General features: G+C 39.5%; 1 protein-coding gene across 4 annotated transcripts in view; it reads right to left on the bottom strand.

Annotated features, from left to right (window-relative positions):
• Nucleotides 1-19,155, bottom strand: part of hdac4 (histone deacetylase 4) — a 155,441-nt gene that overhangs the window by 33,331 nt on the left and 102,955 nt on the right. For 3 of the 4 annotated variants that reach the window (XM_056754255.1, XM_056754258.1, XM_056754257.1), the window contains 10 exons: nt 18,969-19,081; nt 18,496-18,612; nt 18,023-18,221; nt 15,315-15,508; nt 11,907-12,125; nt 10,832-11,018; nt 9,173-9,306; nt 7,477-7,579; nt 5,516-5,562; nt 735-842 (listed from right to left, as the gene is read on the bottom strand). In XM_056754255.1, the coding sequence (XP_056610233.1) occupies nt 735-842; nt 5,516-5,562; nt 7,477-7,579; nt 9,173-9,306; nt 10,832-11,018; nt 11,907-12,125; nt 15,315-15,508; nt 18,023-18,221; nt 18,496-18,612; nt 18,969-19,081 (1,421 nt within the window). The remainder of the gene's footprint in view (nt 1-734; nt 843-5,515; nt 5,563-7,476; nt 7,580-9,172; nt 9,307-10,831; nt 11,019-11,906; nt 12,126-15,314; nt 15,509-18,022; nt 18,222-18,495; nt 18,613-18,968; nt 19,082-19,155) is intronic. The other variant, XM_056754256.1, reaches the window with a different exon arrangement.

Below are 19,155 nucleotides of genomic sequence, written 5' to 3' on the forward strand. Positions count from 1 at the left end.
GCAGATGCATGCCGGTGTTAATGTAGGCGTATTACAGGGGGGTGAGAGACGCAGTCTGGGTAAAAGTGTTCATTAAAGCACACTGTTTCGCTACGGGTGTGATGCTACGTACATGCTGGAGCTAATGGGATGGTGTTGCTATGGCGCAGTGTTCCAACAAACTCGAACAGACCAGTGAAGACCGCCGTCATCATAGCAGTGTATCCAAACCACAAATAAACTCCAAAGGTACCAGACATTGACGGCCGGCTCGCATTACAGTACACCGCACTATAGATGTTTTTTTTTAACAAAACCATTGAGTGCGAAACCAAGGTTTTTATTTTACATTCACCCACATCATCATACAGCCTAATATTGATAGAGCCAAAAAACAGGAAGATGCCGTTGAAGAAATGTGGAAAGAATTTGAAAACTAGATTCACCCAAAAATACCATTCTTGTCATTTTAAACCTGTTTGATTGTCTTTCTTCTGCAGAACACAAAAGACGATATTTTGAAGAATGTCGGTAACCGGCACCCATGTTCTTGCATTGGTTTTGTGTCTATACCATAGAAGTGAATGGGTGCCACTGCCATCGGTTACCAACATTCTTTAAACATTCCTGTCCTGCGGAAGAAAGAGCCTCATAAAGGTTTGAAATGACAGGAGGATGAGTAAATGATGACAGAATTTTCATTTTTGGGTGAACTATCATTTTAAGTCGAGTGTGTTCAAGAGATGCCGTCTTACCCTCAGCTCTCCTGACGCCACCTTAAACACCAGATCCACCACGGAGCCCACGGCCAGACGAGCAGCACTGGAGGAGTGTACTTCATTCCAGATTGTGTCACTGTCAACCTGATGAGACACACAAACACAGTACTGTTGCATTCTGGGTAGAGATGTTGCGCTCGTGGTGTGGTATTCAAATACAAAACAACATGAAAAATGTAGCTTGAATTCAAATGTGCAAATTTTGTGAGAAGGAAAATTCCATCTCTCTCTCTTTCGAGTAGCAACAGGAAATCTAATTCAATGTATTGGACTGGTTTGTTATCTTTACACCATACAAGAAATTGTCCATATTTTTTTTTTGAATATATGTTTCCATCCATTTTCCTGTCTGGTATATAAAAACTATAGGAAATGATATATTGTTGTCTAATACGTAGTTTTTAATATCCAGTTTTGGTGCTAAAATGTTTCCTGCAAAGTTGCTTTCCAACATAGGGCTTTTGAAATGAATTAAAATTAATAGAAATTATGTTTGCTTGTCTTTGCTGCATTCAACCCAGGAACCCAAATGACAAAATTTTCTTTCTTAGTTACTTTATAAGAATTAAATAAAGAAAATAAATGGATTTGAAAGAATGGATGAATTTCCATGGTTTTCCATTGAATTCACTCCTTAAATGTAGAAAAAGAAACCTCTCTTAAACAAGCTATACAATATCAAGACTTTTTCCCCAACATAAAAGTTTGCAAAATAGTATTAGTTTTATGTATTTATAGAACACTACACTATACAAAAATTATATATAAAAAAATATATACATATATAACATATATAAAAAAACACTCCTCAAAATAAGTTAATAAATATAATATTTATAAATAACAAAATTACAGCAACTTATAACTGTAAAGCTAAAATAACTTTTTGATCGCTTTCCTGTAGCCCATGGGTAAGAGCATGGCGCTAACAACGCCAAGGTTGTGGGTTGATCCAATGGGATTGCACATACTTAGAAACAAAAATGTATAGGATAATGCGATGCAAGTCGCTTTGGATAAAAGCGTCTGCCAAATGCATAAAATAGATTATACAAAAAAATGTAGGGCAAAACTCAGTACATAGGATGTTTTTCCTGCCCATTGTCTCACGTCTGTAAATTTGTTTTCTCGCTGTGCTGACAGGTCTGTGACAGACTACACGTGAGAAGAAGTGAAATGTTTGTTTAAGCCGACACCACAGTGGGACAGCAAACAGACCCAGTGGGTTCATACACAACACAGTACGCAAAGCTTTCACACTGAGCGGTGCCTTAAACATCTTCTTTTGTACCGTCCTCGTGCACACATAACAGTCTGATTGCTAAACAAGCAGGAAGGGCCACACCGCTGAAGCTTCGAGATTGACACACAAAGCAGCAAGAGGCTTTTTGACACACAGCGCACCCTAAAAAAAGTGTCATTCCAGAGGAGACGAGCATGCTGGGAGTTTGCTTAACAGAACGCAGTGAGAACGAGAGTTTATTCCGTGACACGAAAGGTAAATAGTGTAGGAAGAGACCTGGCGAGGAAAGGGATAGTTCCCAGAATGCATAGAGACAGAACACAGCCATTCATAAGGTATCACTGATTATGCAACCGCACGACTGCCCTACAGCCTGTAATTACTGCAACAACACATCACACACACACACACACACACACACACTGAGTACCCTGCACTTAAATGGGGTCATGGGTAAAATAAGGAATAATTCATGAAGTGTAAACTACCGGGTCTGTAGATTAGCAGGTGCTCAAGTACAAAGAAAGCGTTTGCTAAGGAAACCATCACTATTATTATATTGCTTATAATTAGAGTGCATCTGAACAACAGAGTATTAAACTTTGCCATATGACTTATCTCAAAACATTTGTGCTAAAACACGTATGATGCCCTCAAACGTAGTGTTTTTTTCAACATGGAGAACAAAAAAACTTGCCAAAAAATGTCATTAAGAGACAAGTCATTGGAATCCTAATATCGTAATAAAGGTGGGCTCCTTTTTTCCAGGAGCCAGGGAAGAAACACCAGGCAAAGACTCAGAACACCGTAGCAACCAAGCATCAACTCATCTACAACCATGTTTTATGGTCATGTGACCAGTATGCTCTTTGACCTATGATGTATTAACAACAATCTCTAGTGACCTAATTGAGCGTTGATAAAAACATAATTTAATCACGAGAAATACAATAGTGGGCACTTATACATTAAAAAAGGACTTCCGCCTAAATTAAATTTACTTTGGAAATCTGACCGATGCTCAACTCCCGTGGTATCATTGGATAGAGAAGAGTCCGTCCCATACACACTCAAGAATCTCGGCGGAAGTAGTAGATCATCCGGGTATTTCTCGCCTGTTTTTTGCATACTGAAGTAGGCGATTTTGATTTCTTACTTTTTTTACAAAAATCAACTTTCTTTTAAAATGTTAACATTCATAACAGAAAATTAAAATAACAATAATTTAACATAATTACAATAATAGAGAATTTAAACCAGACTAAATTCTACTAATTCCTGTTTATTCATTTTTTTACCCTTATAATAATCAGGAGACTTTTAAAATGAATTTAGACATTGAAATGTATTAAAACGACCACGAGCTGCACAGACATTTCTGCATTTGGCGGACGCTATTATTGGCTCATAATGCATTCAGGACGCTTTTATAACAAAAATCTTCATTAAATAGTATAACCTGTTTCTCTCAGCCAATTACAGAAACACTCGTCTTGAACATCTCCAATCGACTGCCAACGAAAGGCCTTTTCATTTCCTGCACAACATCACGCTCTACTTACAATACAGTTTTCCAATAAACCACCCGTGAACATTGAAGTCATTTCTGTTTCAGTGCATCAAACATCCAAGAGGAAGAAAAATTAGGACGTCTGTCTCTCTTGTGGAGGAAAGAAGCACTCGAATACACAACAAGCTGGAAACAAGAAAAAACCGAAGGAAAGCAAAGTGAGAATCAGGAATCTCAGCATATATTATTATCAAAGCAGTTCTGACCGGAGCTTTCAATAGGCTTTAGAGCTCGAGGGCAACGTAAAAGACCTCACGCTTTTTTTAAGCGTTGCCAAATATTACTTTTCACCCTGTGGTGCATTTATGAAAAAAGACAATTAAAAACAGAAAGAAGCAAAGGTAGCAAAAGAGAGTTAAGAAACAAAAGCGTGAGAATACAAGGTGGTTAGGTCATGATGTGTAAAGTGCTCCATTAAAAATAATGGCGCTTAAAAGGTTCTTCACAGCAATGCCATAGAAGAACCATTTTTGGTTCCATAAAAGAAACATTCAGCAAAAGGTTCATTAAAGAAACATCTCTTGCTAACTTTTTATAATCTGAAGAATTATTTTTAACACAAAGAACATTTTGTGAAACAAAAGGTTCTTCATGTTAAAGGTTCTTTATGGAACCAAAAGGTTCTTCTATGGCATCGAAGAACCTTTTGAAGCACCTTTTTGACTAGTGTGGGGAGATTCTTGGCTTGGTCCAAACATCTGTAGATGCATATGAAATATATGAATATTATAAAATGAAAAACCGTTCAAGTTGTGCATAGACAGTGTCCTATCATAACTGTCATACACCTTATAAGTTTGTATTGTTTCTGAAAGGGGAAGTGTGTCGTTTCTATGTCAGACTACACATTTAATAATAAAAAAAAAATTAAACGCAAGCAATAAGGCTTGTGTAAAAAGTTGCCTCAAAATTAAAAATCTCTTTTTATTAGTTCTGGATGGAGGAAACACCGACCAAAATCAACAAACAGTTTCTGCAGATTTTCCAGAAATCTGTAACATTTCAATGAGCTCGACTGAACTTCATTGCAAAAACCTTCAATACGCACCAGACATTGTCAATAGGTCAAAGTCTGGCTTTCAAGATTACATCTGAAACATAAAACAGAATAACTAGACCAACTTATGAGGTGATAAAAAACACAGCCTCACAAAAAACATTTGTGCCTTGAGTGCTGGTATGAAGGCGGTAGAAAGAAAGAAGGTTTTTGGGGGCGCAGGTCTTGGGGAGCGTGTTGGAATGAACAAGCACAGTTTATCTTCACCCTGACAGGCTTATTTTCATGGTGGAGACTCGCTGTAGAGATGCAGGAAGACAACAATTTTGTTCCATTTCCATAAAAGAGTCCAGAGCCCTTCTGTTTCTCACTATTTCTCTTAAACACTGTGACTTCAGCCAGACGAGTCCGCCTGCCATTTGTCAGCCGCCCCCCGCGTCTAAACTAACACACGCACACACTCAACGTGCGACACTTTCACCTACAACTCAAAATCCACCGTACTACCATTAAAAGCACAAAACAATATCAGAGAGCATATTGCATTTATAATAATAAAACTGTATCTCCTCCCACATGTATGTTTAATCTCTATTTATGACAGGAATCCCTGCACAGGCCGCCATAAACTTTCATGTAATCCGTGAAGATGATGAGGGGGCGGCAAAATAAAGACACGTGAGGAAGAGCGCTTCCTGTTTCGAGAGTGTGGCTGACACTGTCCACTCGGCACTGAAGAACAAATCCATCCATTCATTCATCATCATCATCATCATCGCTGGAGGATACACACTCACACACACCGCACACAGCTTGTTTATAGAAAACATCTGGACACAATTACCCGCTCGGCAGAGAGGAGAGCAACAGTTTTTGTTGCCGCTGGAGTCTGGGGGAGGAAGAACAAACAGGGCTGTTATTTACACACGAGAAGGAAAGAAACTCACCCCGATTCCGCCGCACGGCAGTCTCACGAACATGGGTGTCACCGAGCCTATCGAGAAAGACAGAGGAAAAGATATTGTTATGTTTTATTATTTAAAGATTGGACGGTGCTTTTATCTCAAATGACTTCAATGCTTTTTCCATGTGTGCATTTTGTGTGTTTTATCATTATGGGATTCAAACCGCTGCATTGTCCTGTATCTCAATTGTTAGAGCAACTCGAAAGTTGAGTGTTCAAATTCCCACGTACACACATCCTGATGAAACAAATGTATACCTTGAATGCACCAAGAGTCACTTTGGATAAAAGCGCTTGCCAAATGCATAAATGCGTAAACATCAAGTCCAAATCCTCAAGTGCACAAACTCCCAATGAGGCGAAACCTCCATTGATTAAAATTGCTTTGTTTTTCAAGCCCACACGCGTGTGAGGCATCACGAAATAAATGACATCAAACGTTCTCTGAATAAACAAACCCAATCAGATAAACCTTACAATGTAGAAACCGCAGAGCGAGAAAACTGTGATTGTTTCTCGGTACAAGTGTGAAATATCCCTGCGTGCGTGTGAGCGGGCATAGCGCTTAGGAATGCGTTTCGAATGATGTCATGGAAAACTACAAGTGTGCTTGTTATGGTGACGACTGTGATGGACAGCTCAGGGGCAGATTCCGATCAAGACCATGACTGATGAAAGCTAAAGGGTGAGATGAAGGAGGGAACGCTAGAGTTTGGCACGGGCACTGCAACCTGGTTGCAAAATCGTAAACCACAAGAGCGAGTTACACATTTATGCATTTGGCAGACGTGATTATTCTAAGCATTCATGATTAACATTTTATCAACATGCGTGTTCCCTGGGAATCAAACCCACAACGTTTGCATTGCTAATGCAATGTTCTACCATTGCAGGAACAGCGTTTGATGTGAGTTACAAGTTCATCCAAAAATGAAAATTCTGTTATCATTTATTCACCCTCTTGTCATTTCAAACCTGTATGACTTTCTTCCTTCTGCTAAACCCTAAAGAAGATATTCTGAAGAACGCAGGTAACTGAACAACGGCTATTGTACGGAGACAAAACCAGTCGGTTACCAACTTTCTTCAAAATATCTGTTTTGTGTTCTGCACATAACTTAACTTATACAGGTTTGACGAGATGGTGAATTAATGATGACAGAATTTTTGTGTAAACTTTCCCTTTAAATTTATTTGTGTCATGACAGACCGGCAGTCCAAAAGTTCACACGGCACAGTATTAACTGAACTCCAAATGTCTGTAACATCAGTCAGTATGGTCACAGAATTTGGTTGTCACTCCTGTTTGTAACCAAACTGTGTGTGAACATATTTTGACCCTGGATCACAAAACCAGTCTTAAGTAGCATGGGAAGATTTTTAGTAAAAGAAAAAATACATTGTATGGGTCAAAATTATAGATTTTTCTTTAATGCCCAAAATCATTAGGATATTAAGTAAAGATCATGTTTCATGAAGATATTTTGTAAATGTCCAACCTTAAATATATAAAAACTTTGTTTTCGTGAGTGGATAGCGTGCCACAGTGCCCCTGATTAACAACTTCAAAGAGAATTTTCTCAATATTTGGATTTCTTGCACTCTCAGATTCCTGAGTTTTAAAAATCTCAATTTCGATTGAGACTGTTGTCCAGGGTCACATATTGTTTTTAATGCAGAACTGGCAACCTTCGGAAAGTGAGCGGACAAGCCTGATTAATATCGTAGTAAGGAACATCTATAAAATGAAAAGAAAGAAAATGACTGAACCGAAGTGAAGCTTTCAGGAAACATGCTGTAAGGCGGATCTGGCTACAGGAGCGTGAATAATGTTGATAATTGCAGAAGTTCAGGCGCAGTTAATAACCGAGAACCGTCTCAACAATGCATTCATTCACAACATTCATCGAAATACAGCCGGTGGTGTATTGCTCGTGTGCTTACTGTCCAGTTTCTGTCGGAGCGGGTTGGTGCCGTACAGCATCACGTGAGCCTCGGTGTGGACCGTCTGCAGCTCCTCCAAAGTGGCTTTTCTGCCTCGAATGCACTGCAAAAAAACAGAGAAATTATAAAGCCGCGGTTCTTTGGGGTTATTGACGGCAGGAGAGAAAGCTGAATGTAAATAAAATGCAATTAACCGTGTAATTGTGCATAATTAGGACAAATAAATAAGCGAATCAATTATTACCAGAAGAAAATGATTTCCATATCCTTCGTTGCAAAAAGCCTTGTGTTTGATGTTAAACATAAGGATTTATGTTTGGACTAATGAAAAAGGAACTACTATAAAAATATATGAATATATTTCTAAACTTTAAGGGTTAAGGCATTGTTTTTTGCAAAAAGAAAAACTCGCACTGTACAATGCACATCCCCTATGGTCTTGTTTTTTTTCCATGAGATAAATATGATTAATACTATTATATGTCCTCAATACTAAACTATAGACCAAAGCATACCTACTCATACCCCCCAGCCGCCCCCCGTACAGGGCCCCACATCCCTGCAGAACAAAGACTTTGGCCCTCAGAGGTGCCTGAGCTGCTGGATTTGCTATAATGTCATTTTCCTGTTTAATAGCTCTGGCCTCTGAGACACAAACCATCCAAACCGTGCGAGAGGGAGGCGGCCCTGCCCACCTGCGGGACCCGGTTTTGCGCGGAGCAGACGCCAGCCGCGGGGTGGAAGTCGAGGTGACACCTGCAACAGGACGTACTGCCTCTCATATTTAACAGCAGGGGCAGTTAAAGAGAGGCCCCGCGGGGGCCCGGTGCTGGCTGGCAGCAGCTTAAAACAACCCGGCTCTCTTTAAGGGCCCCCCTGCTGTAGATTAGGGGGTATTAGAGTCATGACTGCCTTTAATTGAGGCCCAATTCAGTGTTTCCATCTCCCAGAACAATAAACATCCCCACCAAGAAGAAAATGTAGGAAAGCGAGAGATCGAGAGAGGCATTGTTGCGCTTGTTTACATGTTTGTTTGGTAGAAAACAGAGTCTGCAGCTACGCGACTGACTCTTACCGGTCTGACGCAATGGAGCCAGCGTTGCAGGAGAGAATAGACCCAGCGAGGACCATTAGGTATTAGGAGCGCGTGAGATGATGAGAGAGTTTAGGAATGGCCCTCAGCAGGTGGAGACATAGATAAGCGGCTTTAGACAGAACCCACAAAACCCATTTTTGGCATTTCTGAGCGGATTTGGGGGGAGAATCTGTGAAGGGGAGCTGATGATATAAATTCACGATCATTTGCATGAACTTGTGAAGTTAGTTCTATTATAACTATTATGCAAACTCAGCCTTTGCACCCCATCGTAAACCACCGGCAACCACCTATGTCGATTTCTAGAACCTGTCTGGCTCTCTTCCTCAGCTCAGTTTGACCGTCACCAATCACAACTTTTCAAAACCCCCTTTAGCGAATAAAACACTGTGAGCGCCTGCTTTATTCATAAAGTTGTGGTGTGGCCGTATTTGTGATGGTTGAAGAGCGCCTTCTACAGGCCGGGGGGGGAAAATCCCTCACCAACCAAAGTGGCTAAATATGAAACTTGAGGAGTGAAGCTAAATCTGACTTCAGTCTGTTTTGTGTGGTGAATGCTGCAGACAGATGCGAGCGGTCGGGTGTGCTGTGCTGCTGTACCTCGCATTGACCGCGCAGTCCTGTCTCTTGCAGGCGTGACCAGATGCTCTGGATGCGGCCTGCATGCTCGGGGTGAATGTTACTGTTTCCACACATGCACTGGTGCTTCTGCATCAGCGTGTCGTACACCAGACCTACAGGATTCGAGGGACATATACAAGTGAATTTTAGGGATAATTACAGATAAAGATAAGATTCTTAAATCACAGAAGTTATGTGAGGTGATACAGGAGAAGTCCAATAGAAACTTATCAAAGGTTATATTAGTTTACTAAATTTGAAAACATCTCCGTTTATTGAATTCAAATACAATATTAGTCTATACATTATTGGAAAAGTTGCCTAAGAAATAAACTGAAATAAGTTTAAGGCACTAAATAATATGTGAAAAATTATATATCAAAAAGAAATAATAATGACAAGCATATAAAACATTGCTAGAAGAATTTAACCAACTCATTTAATTAACTAATAGACATAAAAAAGAGCTAATTTAAAGGAGCCAGACTTTCCAGTTGATCATGTTATTTTGGGTGTTTATCAATAGCTGTTCATGTTACGAATAAAAGAAACGCTTTATATTTTAAATATTTCAAGTCTGTTATTCACCGCTGTCCCTCTTCTCACTGAACGACTGGATTTCTTCCGGTCTATATAAAGTCCTTCCTTCTGAAACGCTCTGATTGGTAAAGCTGACCAGGTCTGTCGTGATTGGTTCCCCGCTTAGAGTGTGTTTGTGAAGATGTCCCACCCATACCATATCAACCTCTCAGTGCACGTGTATTCATAAACTTTGGCTTTGAGCAAGAAACAGTAACAATAGTAAACTTTACTTCATCAGTTAAAAACATGCGGATCGATCGAAGTGTAACGGAGGTCTGCTAGTGTATGTGCAAACGTCAATCTTTGTGAGAGGTCGCACATTTATTTCCTACTATGGTGAGGGAAATGACTCCGGACCAAATAGCGCCAGACCGGTTATATTAATTAACAGTAATAACAGAAGCGTTAGTTTTGCCTTTTTATATTGTACCAGAGTTAGATAATAAAACAAGCAGATTGACCAGGAGACATTTACAAGCAGGACTTCATAGGATGTTTCATAGAAGTGTTTAAGAGGTAAGCGCACTGAACTTTGAGCTTAATCCTTTTGCAGGTATTATTTATGCTCTAACAGCAACACTACCTAAAAGTTGAAAAATGGGATAGCAGGGAACGTGCTCTTTAAAACAATAATAAAATTACAATTAAACTATAACATATAATACATAATATGTCAGAAAATTAAGAAATGATATTTCAGTCAAAGAAAACAAAGCTTGATTTAAGGACGACCGAGATATTAAGAATATTTTACCACGTCATAATAAAAGACGGCACAGAATATTTTGTCCAAAGTACTTTACTAAAAAGAATAGAGAGATTAGCCTGATAATAAAACACTGTGGTGGCTTTTGTTGCTTTGCTTTTGTCAACTTTAAAAGTTTTGAAAGTAATTAAACAAATACACTTTTTATTTTAGTTTTCATTACCAAATAGAAACAAACAGAACTCAAAAGTTAAAGATCTAATTAAACAAAAAAGTGCTTGATTGTAATAAAAAATATCCTGTAGGCTTCATTTTCTTGATTTTGGATTAAATGTCTCCTGCAGACTGACCGGTGGTGAAGCGTGGTTTGACGGGCGGTTCCTGAGCGACGATGGGAAAGTTGGCTGAGGCTGGAGATGATTGTGCTCTGGACAGAGGTCGATGCCCTGGGAACGTCAAAGAGAGCCCGGCCGCCTCCATGGACGCCTGATAGTTCCTCAACTGATGGATCCTCTGTTGCTCCAAGAGGAGAGCTTGCTGTTCAGAGACCAAAACAGACATTCATCTCTCAAAAAAGAACTTTACAAGAATTACAAGTTTATATGAAACTAAAAGAGGACCATTTTATGAAAAGTCAGATGCACTTTTACAAACAACCAGCAGGTGGCACTCAACACATTCTACTTAAATGACTGCATGCCACTCTTGCAAGACTGCGTAATACGTAGAAAAATTGTGATTGTATGTCTTAACTCAAATCCCCAACATTTCGTTTGCATCAGAAACAGGAGAAATAGACGTGGTTTTGATTCATTTGAATGGAAAAATATGAAGTGATTATCTTTAGCAGGGGTCTGTTAGATCATTGAGCGACTCTTTGCGAAGCATAAAGCCATAAGCCTCAGTGCTGCTGATGAATATTTCAAAGCATGAACATCAAACCCCTGTGGCCCATTAAGAAGAAAGAAAAGCGGACCTAATTGATCTCGTCCAGCACAAGTGGCCTCCTCCCGTTCATTCTGAAAAACAGCCCGAGCTACTACACCTGTGGTTGGGCATTTTTAAATAAACAGGTTTTTCAAAGGGACCAAACAAATTATCCACTATGTTACAGAAAGACTTTTATCCGCCTGTGCTGTTTGCACACCAATGAAAGAGGCGCATTATTGTTCACAAAGCTACTTAGCCAGTTAAATTGTCTTTTTGCATTTCATATGCCGGTCCATTTACATTTATGCATTTGATAGATGCTTTTATTCAAATTTACTTGCAGTGCATTTTAATTTATGCATTTATCAGCCTCCCTCGACCCTCTAGAGATTAAGCAGATTTTATTTGTTGAGAGAAAAATATTTCATAAAATAAGACCCTGTCCACTCCGTGCATTCTCTACCAAACATATTTTCTCACGAGAGATGTCCGCACCTCAAAGCTTACCTGCCTGAAGAGCATCTCTTCCTCAGCCTGCCTCTCTCTATGCTGGAATCCTTCACCCGGTTCGTCCGGAGGTTCTTGTTTGATGGTGACCCCGTGGGGAAGACTCTCTGTCGGGTCGGCCATCCCCTGATGTTCCCTCAGTTCTTCTTCTGTCTCCTCCGGGTGACTCTCGTGCTGTCGGCCTGGCTCGCTCGGCTTAGCCATCATCTGAAAGACAGGGAGACGGATTTTAACATCACAATTTATTTCATGATGGCATAATAATGACATTTGGGCTAGTGTTTAACTGTGATAAATAGAATTGCTCAGTTATTTGATTTGCATTGCTAGATGTTACAAGCTTTTCATTTTTATTATTGTAGTTAATACTGAATACTCAAAAGTTAATAATTATGAGCATCCTATAGACCACTTTGAAGTATTTGATTATATCTTTCATTTTATTCTTCATTATTTTATTTTTCATCTTATTTTATCTTATAGTTTCATTTTATTTTATTTTATTTTACATTTTTTTATTTTAACATTTTATTTGATCTTAAAGATATTCTGGACCAGTTTTGTTTATGTCGTCCGAAGTGGTCTATTCTAAAACCTGTTTTATTTTCACAAACCAGAAACGAAGAAGAGTAAGGTGGTTAACTCCTGTGAATTTTTTTTTTTTTTTACTTTTTTTAAAAAGTTTTATTACAGCAAGTATAGTTACCATGCTTTCGGCATTCTGATTATCGTATTATGACTTAATTGTGAATAATATCCAATGTTTATCTGCATGTTAACACACATTTAACCAGGACAGATTATTCCTTCCTTATTTTGGTCGACTGTTCCATTAAGAGCACATGTCTGCGGCACAACCTCCCATAAACACACATATCCAGTGTCAAAAAAAGGAAAGGTGCAGTTCCAATAATATTCCTGAAACTGTGGAATGTAAGAAGTGAAACAACGTGATCAATAAAGCAAGAGAGAGAATATTGTCCGACAATTGCCTCTCTCTCTCTCTCTCTCTCTCTCTCTCTCTCTCACTCCTCCCGGCACAAGTTCATACTGTGACAGCTGTGTCCAACCCTATCACCATAGCAATCTCAATTCTTGCCCCGCCTTTCCGCAAGTACACGTACACAAGCACACACATACACACACAACACTTGAGTCTAGTAAAAACACAGGCCCCTGGCATAGAGCCGAGGGAACATAATTGACGTCAGAGAGCACAGCAATTGCCTCATCTATGTGCTTCATTCCAAATAAGCTTTTCTTTTTTCATATTGGAACTCTTTGTTTTTCTGCCCCCCTCCCTGCGACTGAATCTCTAGTTCAGCCCCGTGAACATACTGTCTGTCTGTTTATGAGGACAAGCGGTTGAATTACACCTCACATTACTACACTTGATGTAGGAAACCATTTCCCGAAAAAGTATGTGTGCCCTTCTGAATACAATGTTTTTAAACGAGACACCCTTTCAAAGTTTCCAAACGAAACTTTCCAGAAAGGTCCGTGACACCGGTCATTTCTGAAAAAATCTCACAAATTAGGAATGAAACTCTGAATATGAATGTATCATAAAACTATGAATAAAAAAGTGGGATTTTTCCCATCGGCCGTCCATATCTTCTTCTCCCAGGTAGTTAACTTTCTGTCACACAGACTGTGCCAGACACAGCTCGGCTCATGAATATTAATCACGGGATGTGATGTTCGCCCGCACCGTTTTGCTGAAAGGCGGGCGTTGAAGGGCGAGTGCCACAGTGTGAATAAAGTTTACCGCACTCATTTGCACATTCATTCAGTCCGGCCCACAGCCAAAACAACCGGCTGGCCGAGGATTCTGTGTAAACTTAAAATCATCATCTCACGTGCCAAACTACAATTTGTTTTCCTTCCTACTGAATAAACCTCAACGCAAGCTAAATAAAGACACTTAAAATATAACTACCATCTCCTCAAAAGAGAAAAGTTACAATGATCCACATGTAACTTTGCTGTTGCTCCGATCCATTAGGATGTGCAGATGCATGCAAACATGCAAAGATGAACTGCTTTCTCCATCTCTCCTGTGAGTTTTTAAGACACAGGAATGTCAATGCATCAAAACTGTGTAAATGCTTGAGAAGCATTAAATTCCACTGATATCTTCCCAGTAAAGAGGGCCGATTCCCGGAAGCCCTGCGTTAGTGCCGAGGTGATCCACACCCAGTGATCTCACTCCAGCTACATAACTGTGTGTGTGGAGACATGGAGTAACCCCATAACTAATCTATATCTGTGCTGGTGAGTGGAAGGAGAGCACAGGCATTAAAAACAAACAAAAAATCCTGTACGCAAACGACCCTACAGTAGAGATCTCTAGAGATTTTATGTCACACTCTGTGAGCACACAGGGGACTGAAAAACTGGAGGGGTAATTCCCTTCAAATGCATCTGCATCATGACCACGTCCACATGGAATCTGCACACACAGATGTCTACCGAATTTCAATGCTCATCACACAAAGCTCTACACATGCCATGCCCCTCTACATTTGTCGCTTAAATATTTCGTCTACTTGAATTTAGGGAAGCCAAAACTCATCAATACTTTAGTTCATAAATATGATCATATTTATGTTTAAAGAGATTCATCAAAACGTCCCCAAAAAGTCATCATTTGTTCACCCTCGTGTTGTTTAAAAGCTTTTTTTTTTCTGTGGAACTAAAAAAAAGATATTTTGAGAAATGTCTCAAAACAATGGAAGTCAGTGCGGGACCAATGTTGTTTAGTTACCAACATTCTTCAAAATATCTCTTGTGTTCTGCAGAAGAAAGAAAGTCATGCATTTCATGTTTGAAATGACATGAGGATGAGTAAATGATCAAATAATTTTCATATATATATTTTTGAACAATTTTCATACATAGTATATTTCATACATAATTCAACCTAAATTTGCATATTGTTTAAGAGTGTAATAATAATATTAATATAATATAATATATTAATATATCATATATTAATAATCTGTATTTTTTATATATAATTTAATAATAAATTGTTTGCGCACAGTGTATTTCATACATACTGTACAGAATTCACCGATTGTTTAAATCAGAGCATTTGGTAAAGTGTGCAATGTCCAAATAACCAAATCTTTAAAACGATTAAATAATAAATAAATCTAGACTATTCTCAGCTCTCTCTTACACTTTTTCACATTTTAATGCTTTCTTCAAATTTTACCCCAAAATCATTGTCAGAAGTGCAAACAAGTTTGTAGATAGTCTTTGTTGAACTGCTCATGACTCTGTCCCACATTCACACAAGCAGAACGCTTCCACTTTGACTATAAAAGGAGCATACAGTACATCCTTCTGGTTTCCATGGTGACTGAGGGAGCTTAAGAGACAGCGCTGTACCTTGCTGATGTGAAGTTGCTGCTGTTGGAACTGTTGCTTGTGTTTCTCGAGGAACTGCTGGTGCTGCTGTTGAACCACCAGCTGCTGCAGAGCTTGAAAGTTCTGAGGCAGAGGAGCCGACTGCGTGCGTCCCAGGGGCCGATGCTGTCGAAGCTTGTGGATGGGATGTGACTGCAGGGGCATGCTCCCCAGGCCTGGACACACAACACGTGGACTTTGAGTTACAAACAAGACTAGGGATGATGCTTAAAATTAAAATTAACAGCCGTATTTGTATCAATCTCTGCCTCCATAACCACACTAAAATGACAGATCACCAAAGCCATGGATTCACTCTGACAACTAGATATATAGTGATGCTCCACTTCAGATACACTCTCAGTTGCCGCCTTCCCTTGACCTTCCCGCTCCACTCTTCCTGCACGCTGGACTCGCTCGTCTCCCTCACAATGGTGGAAGCAGAGCAGAGGTCCGCCCTTTAAAGTGACGGTCCATGATGGCACAAATCATTAGTCTGAATTGACTGCGCCAGCAAGGCGTCTCTCTCTTCTTCTCAGAATGAGAATTGAACCCTTCTTACAAGTGCCCTCCCTCTCTCCCACCTCTTATGAAATCATTCCCGACACATCAGGAGGCTCATTAACACCGTCTATGACTTATTTGATTAAAATGAGCTTTCTTTAGTGCGTATCGCAGGAAATTGAATCCAATTTATAAAGGGTGCTGCGTAACCTATGGTAGACTAATTACACCCGACCAATACACCACATCCAGAAAGAGAACTGAGCTTTTCATCATTTATATCAGACCATTTGTTTCGCTGTGAGCTGCATTAAAGAGATCAAATCATACGTTTTGATTAAATTCTCTCCCTGAGTTTCGCTTCTAAATCTTTGCCAAGTTTTCTGTATGTAAGTCATAATTAAATAAATGACCAACGTGTTTCTGCTGTACCTGGACGTTTTATTTTTCTTTTGCTTTAAGTTACATATTCAGGCTTCAATCTGTAACTTTGTCAGTCATTGATGAACTACATGTAAATCCCTGATTCACAACGAAAAGCTTATAAGAATGATTTTTAGGTTGAACTTTCAGGTAAAATGTTGAAGTTTGATGATGTCACTTGATTTAAATTCAGTTTAGTTTTCGAGCTACGGACTTACGCTGCATCAGGAAGCGCAGGGATTACTCTGTTTGAACCACTCCCTCAGGTCAACAAACTCTGCGATGGAGTCATGTTTACTCAAACGGTTTAATTGCCGCTATCACTGCTGATGCTTCTCAAACTAGCTGCTGCTTCGGCTCTTGTCTTGGTTAAACAAACAACACGAGCGTGGACACTGACGATAAGTGGTCATTACCTGTCGATGCGGACAATGATGTAGACGTATAAATGAAAACCGACACGTAGGCTACGGCGTAGGTCCGACGCTCGAGTATAAACTTTGCTTTAGACACAGTTAAAGAAACGTGACCTGCGGGTTTTAAGATATGAATTGCAGCTTTATTGTAAAAATAAAAATGTTATATCTTAATTTTGACAAAATAAATGTAAACAATATATTATAAAAATCTATTTAAAAGTCTGTCTTTTGGTTCTGCAATTAGTTAATCGATGAAATGTTTTAAAAACGTTAAGAAAAACCTTTTAACGGCACCTCCACTCTGTCGTGAATGTGGTGCAGACACGGATTGTAGGAATATGTAGAGCATTATATAAATAATAGATAAAAGCATATGTTTTATGCACATGAGAATTAGGACTTTCATGGTATCCGTTTTTTTTTCGCAACGGAGTTATCGTAGCCAGCCGACATTCGTTGGCGGTATTATCCTGGCATTTATTAACACTTTACAATAAGGTGCTATTTGTTGACAATTAGTTTTTGCATTAGCTAATAACAACAAACAATGAACATTACATCTAAAGCGCTTATCTCACTTCATGTTAATTTCACAATTTATTAAAACATTTGTTAAATCAATTGTCTTTGTTAACATTGGTTAATGCACCATAAACTGACAATGACAATTGTATTGACATTAACTAACATTAAAAGGGATCAATAAATGCTGAAAAACTAAATTATTTATTGTTAGCTAATGCATTTAATACAAACTGTGTTAACTAACAGCACCATGTTGTAAAGTGTTACCGATTCTTTATTTTATAAATAATTGATTCCATCATTGAAATTCATCTTAAATTTGGTTTATATTTTGTTTTGTTTGTTATTTAGTCCTCGAATCACACTCAAAATACAAGAGTATGGAGGCAGAGATAGTTTGTAACCACTGTAACTAAGGCAAAATTCTGAATGGATGCTGAATAGTTTACGATATTAAGATATGTGTAGAATAAACACATATATCAATAATCTTGTTTTTTAATTACACTATCATTGTCAATATCAGTATATTGTGACACCCCAAACGAGAAGATTCAAATTGATTTCTTATATAATATTAATATGAATAATCTGCTTATTCTACCAACATGTTAACTAACCTGAATAACATCAGGTGTTTTGTCTCAAGTATATTAATGTTGAATATTACACACGTTTACTTCTTTTTAATATAACTGGTCATCCAAATTTGTTCTAACTAAACAAGAAACATTTTTCTTCACAACTTTTTCATGCTGGACTGAAGGATCAGGCATCCAGGTAACATTGAGGTTAGCAGATATTCTGACTGAGACTGACCCGTGACGTGTTGGTTCTGTGTGGCTGACTGCACCATATGCTGGAGAAGAGAGTTGTGTGCAGAGTTGCCCTCTCGCTCTAAGGAGGAGGCGGTCAGGTAAGGCAGGTGGGCCCCTGGCAGGAACGGAGTGGTTATGTGCATTCCTGGCTGCAAGCCTGGCACTGCCAGCCTGTCACCATCCTGCTGGCCTGATGCCACCTGTTTAAACAGAGGAAGAATGTGATCGTAAAACTAAAGAATGCAGTTCCTCGTAAATCCACGGGAGCCTTCGATTTTTATTTCTTGAAGATCGTTGCTTGCGTCAGTGATTAATGGTCAGTCATTGTGTCTCAAAAGGCTCTTTCTGAAATGCAACTGGTGCTGAAAGGCCACATATGGACCCCTGACGGTCGAGGCAGGGGTTCCTCTGTGTGTGTGTATTGTATACACATGTGATGGAGAGTCTGAGAGACACATGCACGGAGAGACTCACGCTGGAAGGGCCGGTGGCTGGCAGGCCCAGAGTGATGTTGGGAAGGGATGGTGATGTGTAAAGAGACAGCTGGCTAACAGGACCCTCTCTGCCCGCGAGTCTGTGTGCCAAAGATGCCTGAAACGACACGCAAGCAAACATACGCACAGATAAATAAACCCGAGCCGTGAAAATAAACAGCAGTCTAGCCGCTCTCCGGACCCCTGCGGGACCCCTTGACAGAAAAGAGGCTGTCCATGTATGGAAAACATGCAGGGGAAAAAGCTCGGAAAACTTCCCAGAGAAACACTCCGAGCTAAGGTATATCATTGACCAGCGCTCATGTTGATTCAAACCTTGAGACTGAGGCCAGAGCAAAGATTATCAATGAATAATAGGAACTAATTCATGATGATGCCTTCGTCTTTTGTGAAGTCAAGAACTGACCCTAAAAACCCAGTATGCAGTCGTGTTATGTTTGCATCGTGCTATACCTCCGCTGGACTGTGGGAGATGGATCCAGCGATGCCGTTCTCATTGGTGATGTTGTTTGAACTGTTGTTGGGTGAACTGGGACCAGAACCAGGAGCACTGCTGCACGCCGATTCTGAAAGAACAACAGAAGTTAAACTTAAAGAAATTGTGTCAGTCAAGACTGCATTGATTTCAGATCAATGGAAT

The sequence above is a fragment of the Triplophysa dalaica genome, chromosome 8 (genome assembly GCF_015846415.1).
Source record: "Triplophysa dalaica isolate WHDGS20190420 chromosome 8, ASM1584641v1, whole genome shotgun sequence".
In the NCBI taxonomy this organism is placed as follows: Eukaryota; Metazoa; Chordata; class Actinopteri; order Cypriniformes; family Nemacheilidae; genus Triplophysa; species Triplophysa dalaica.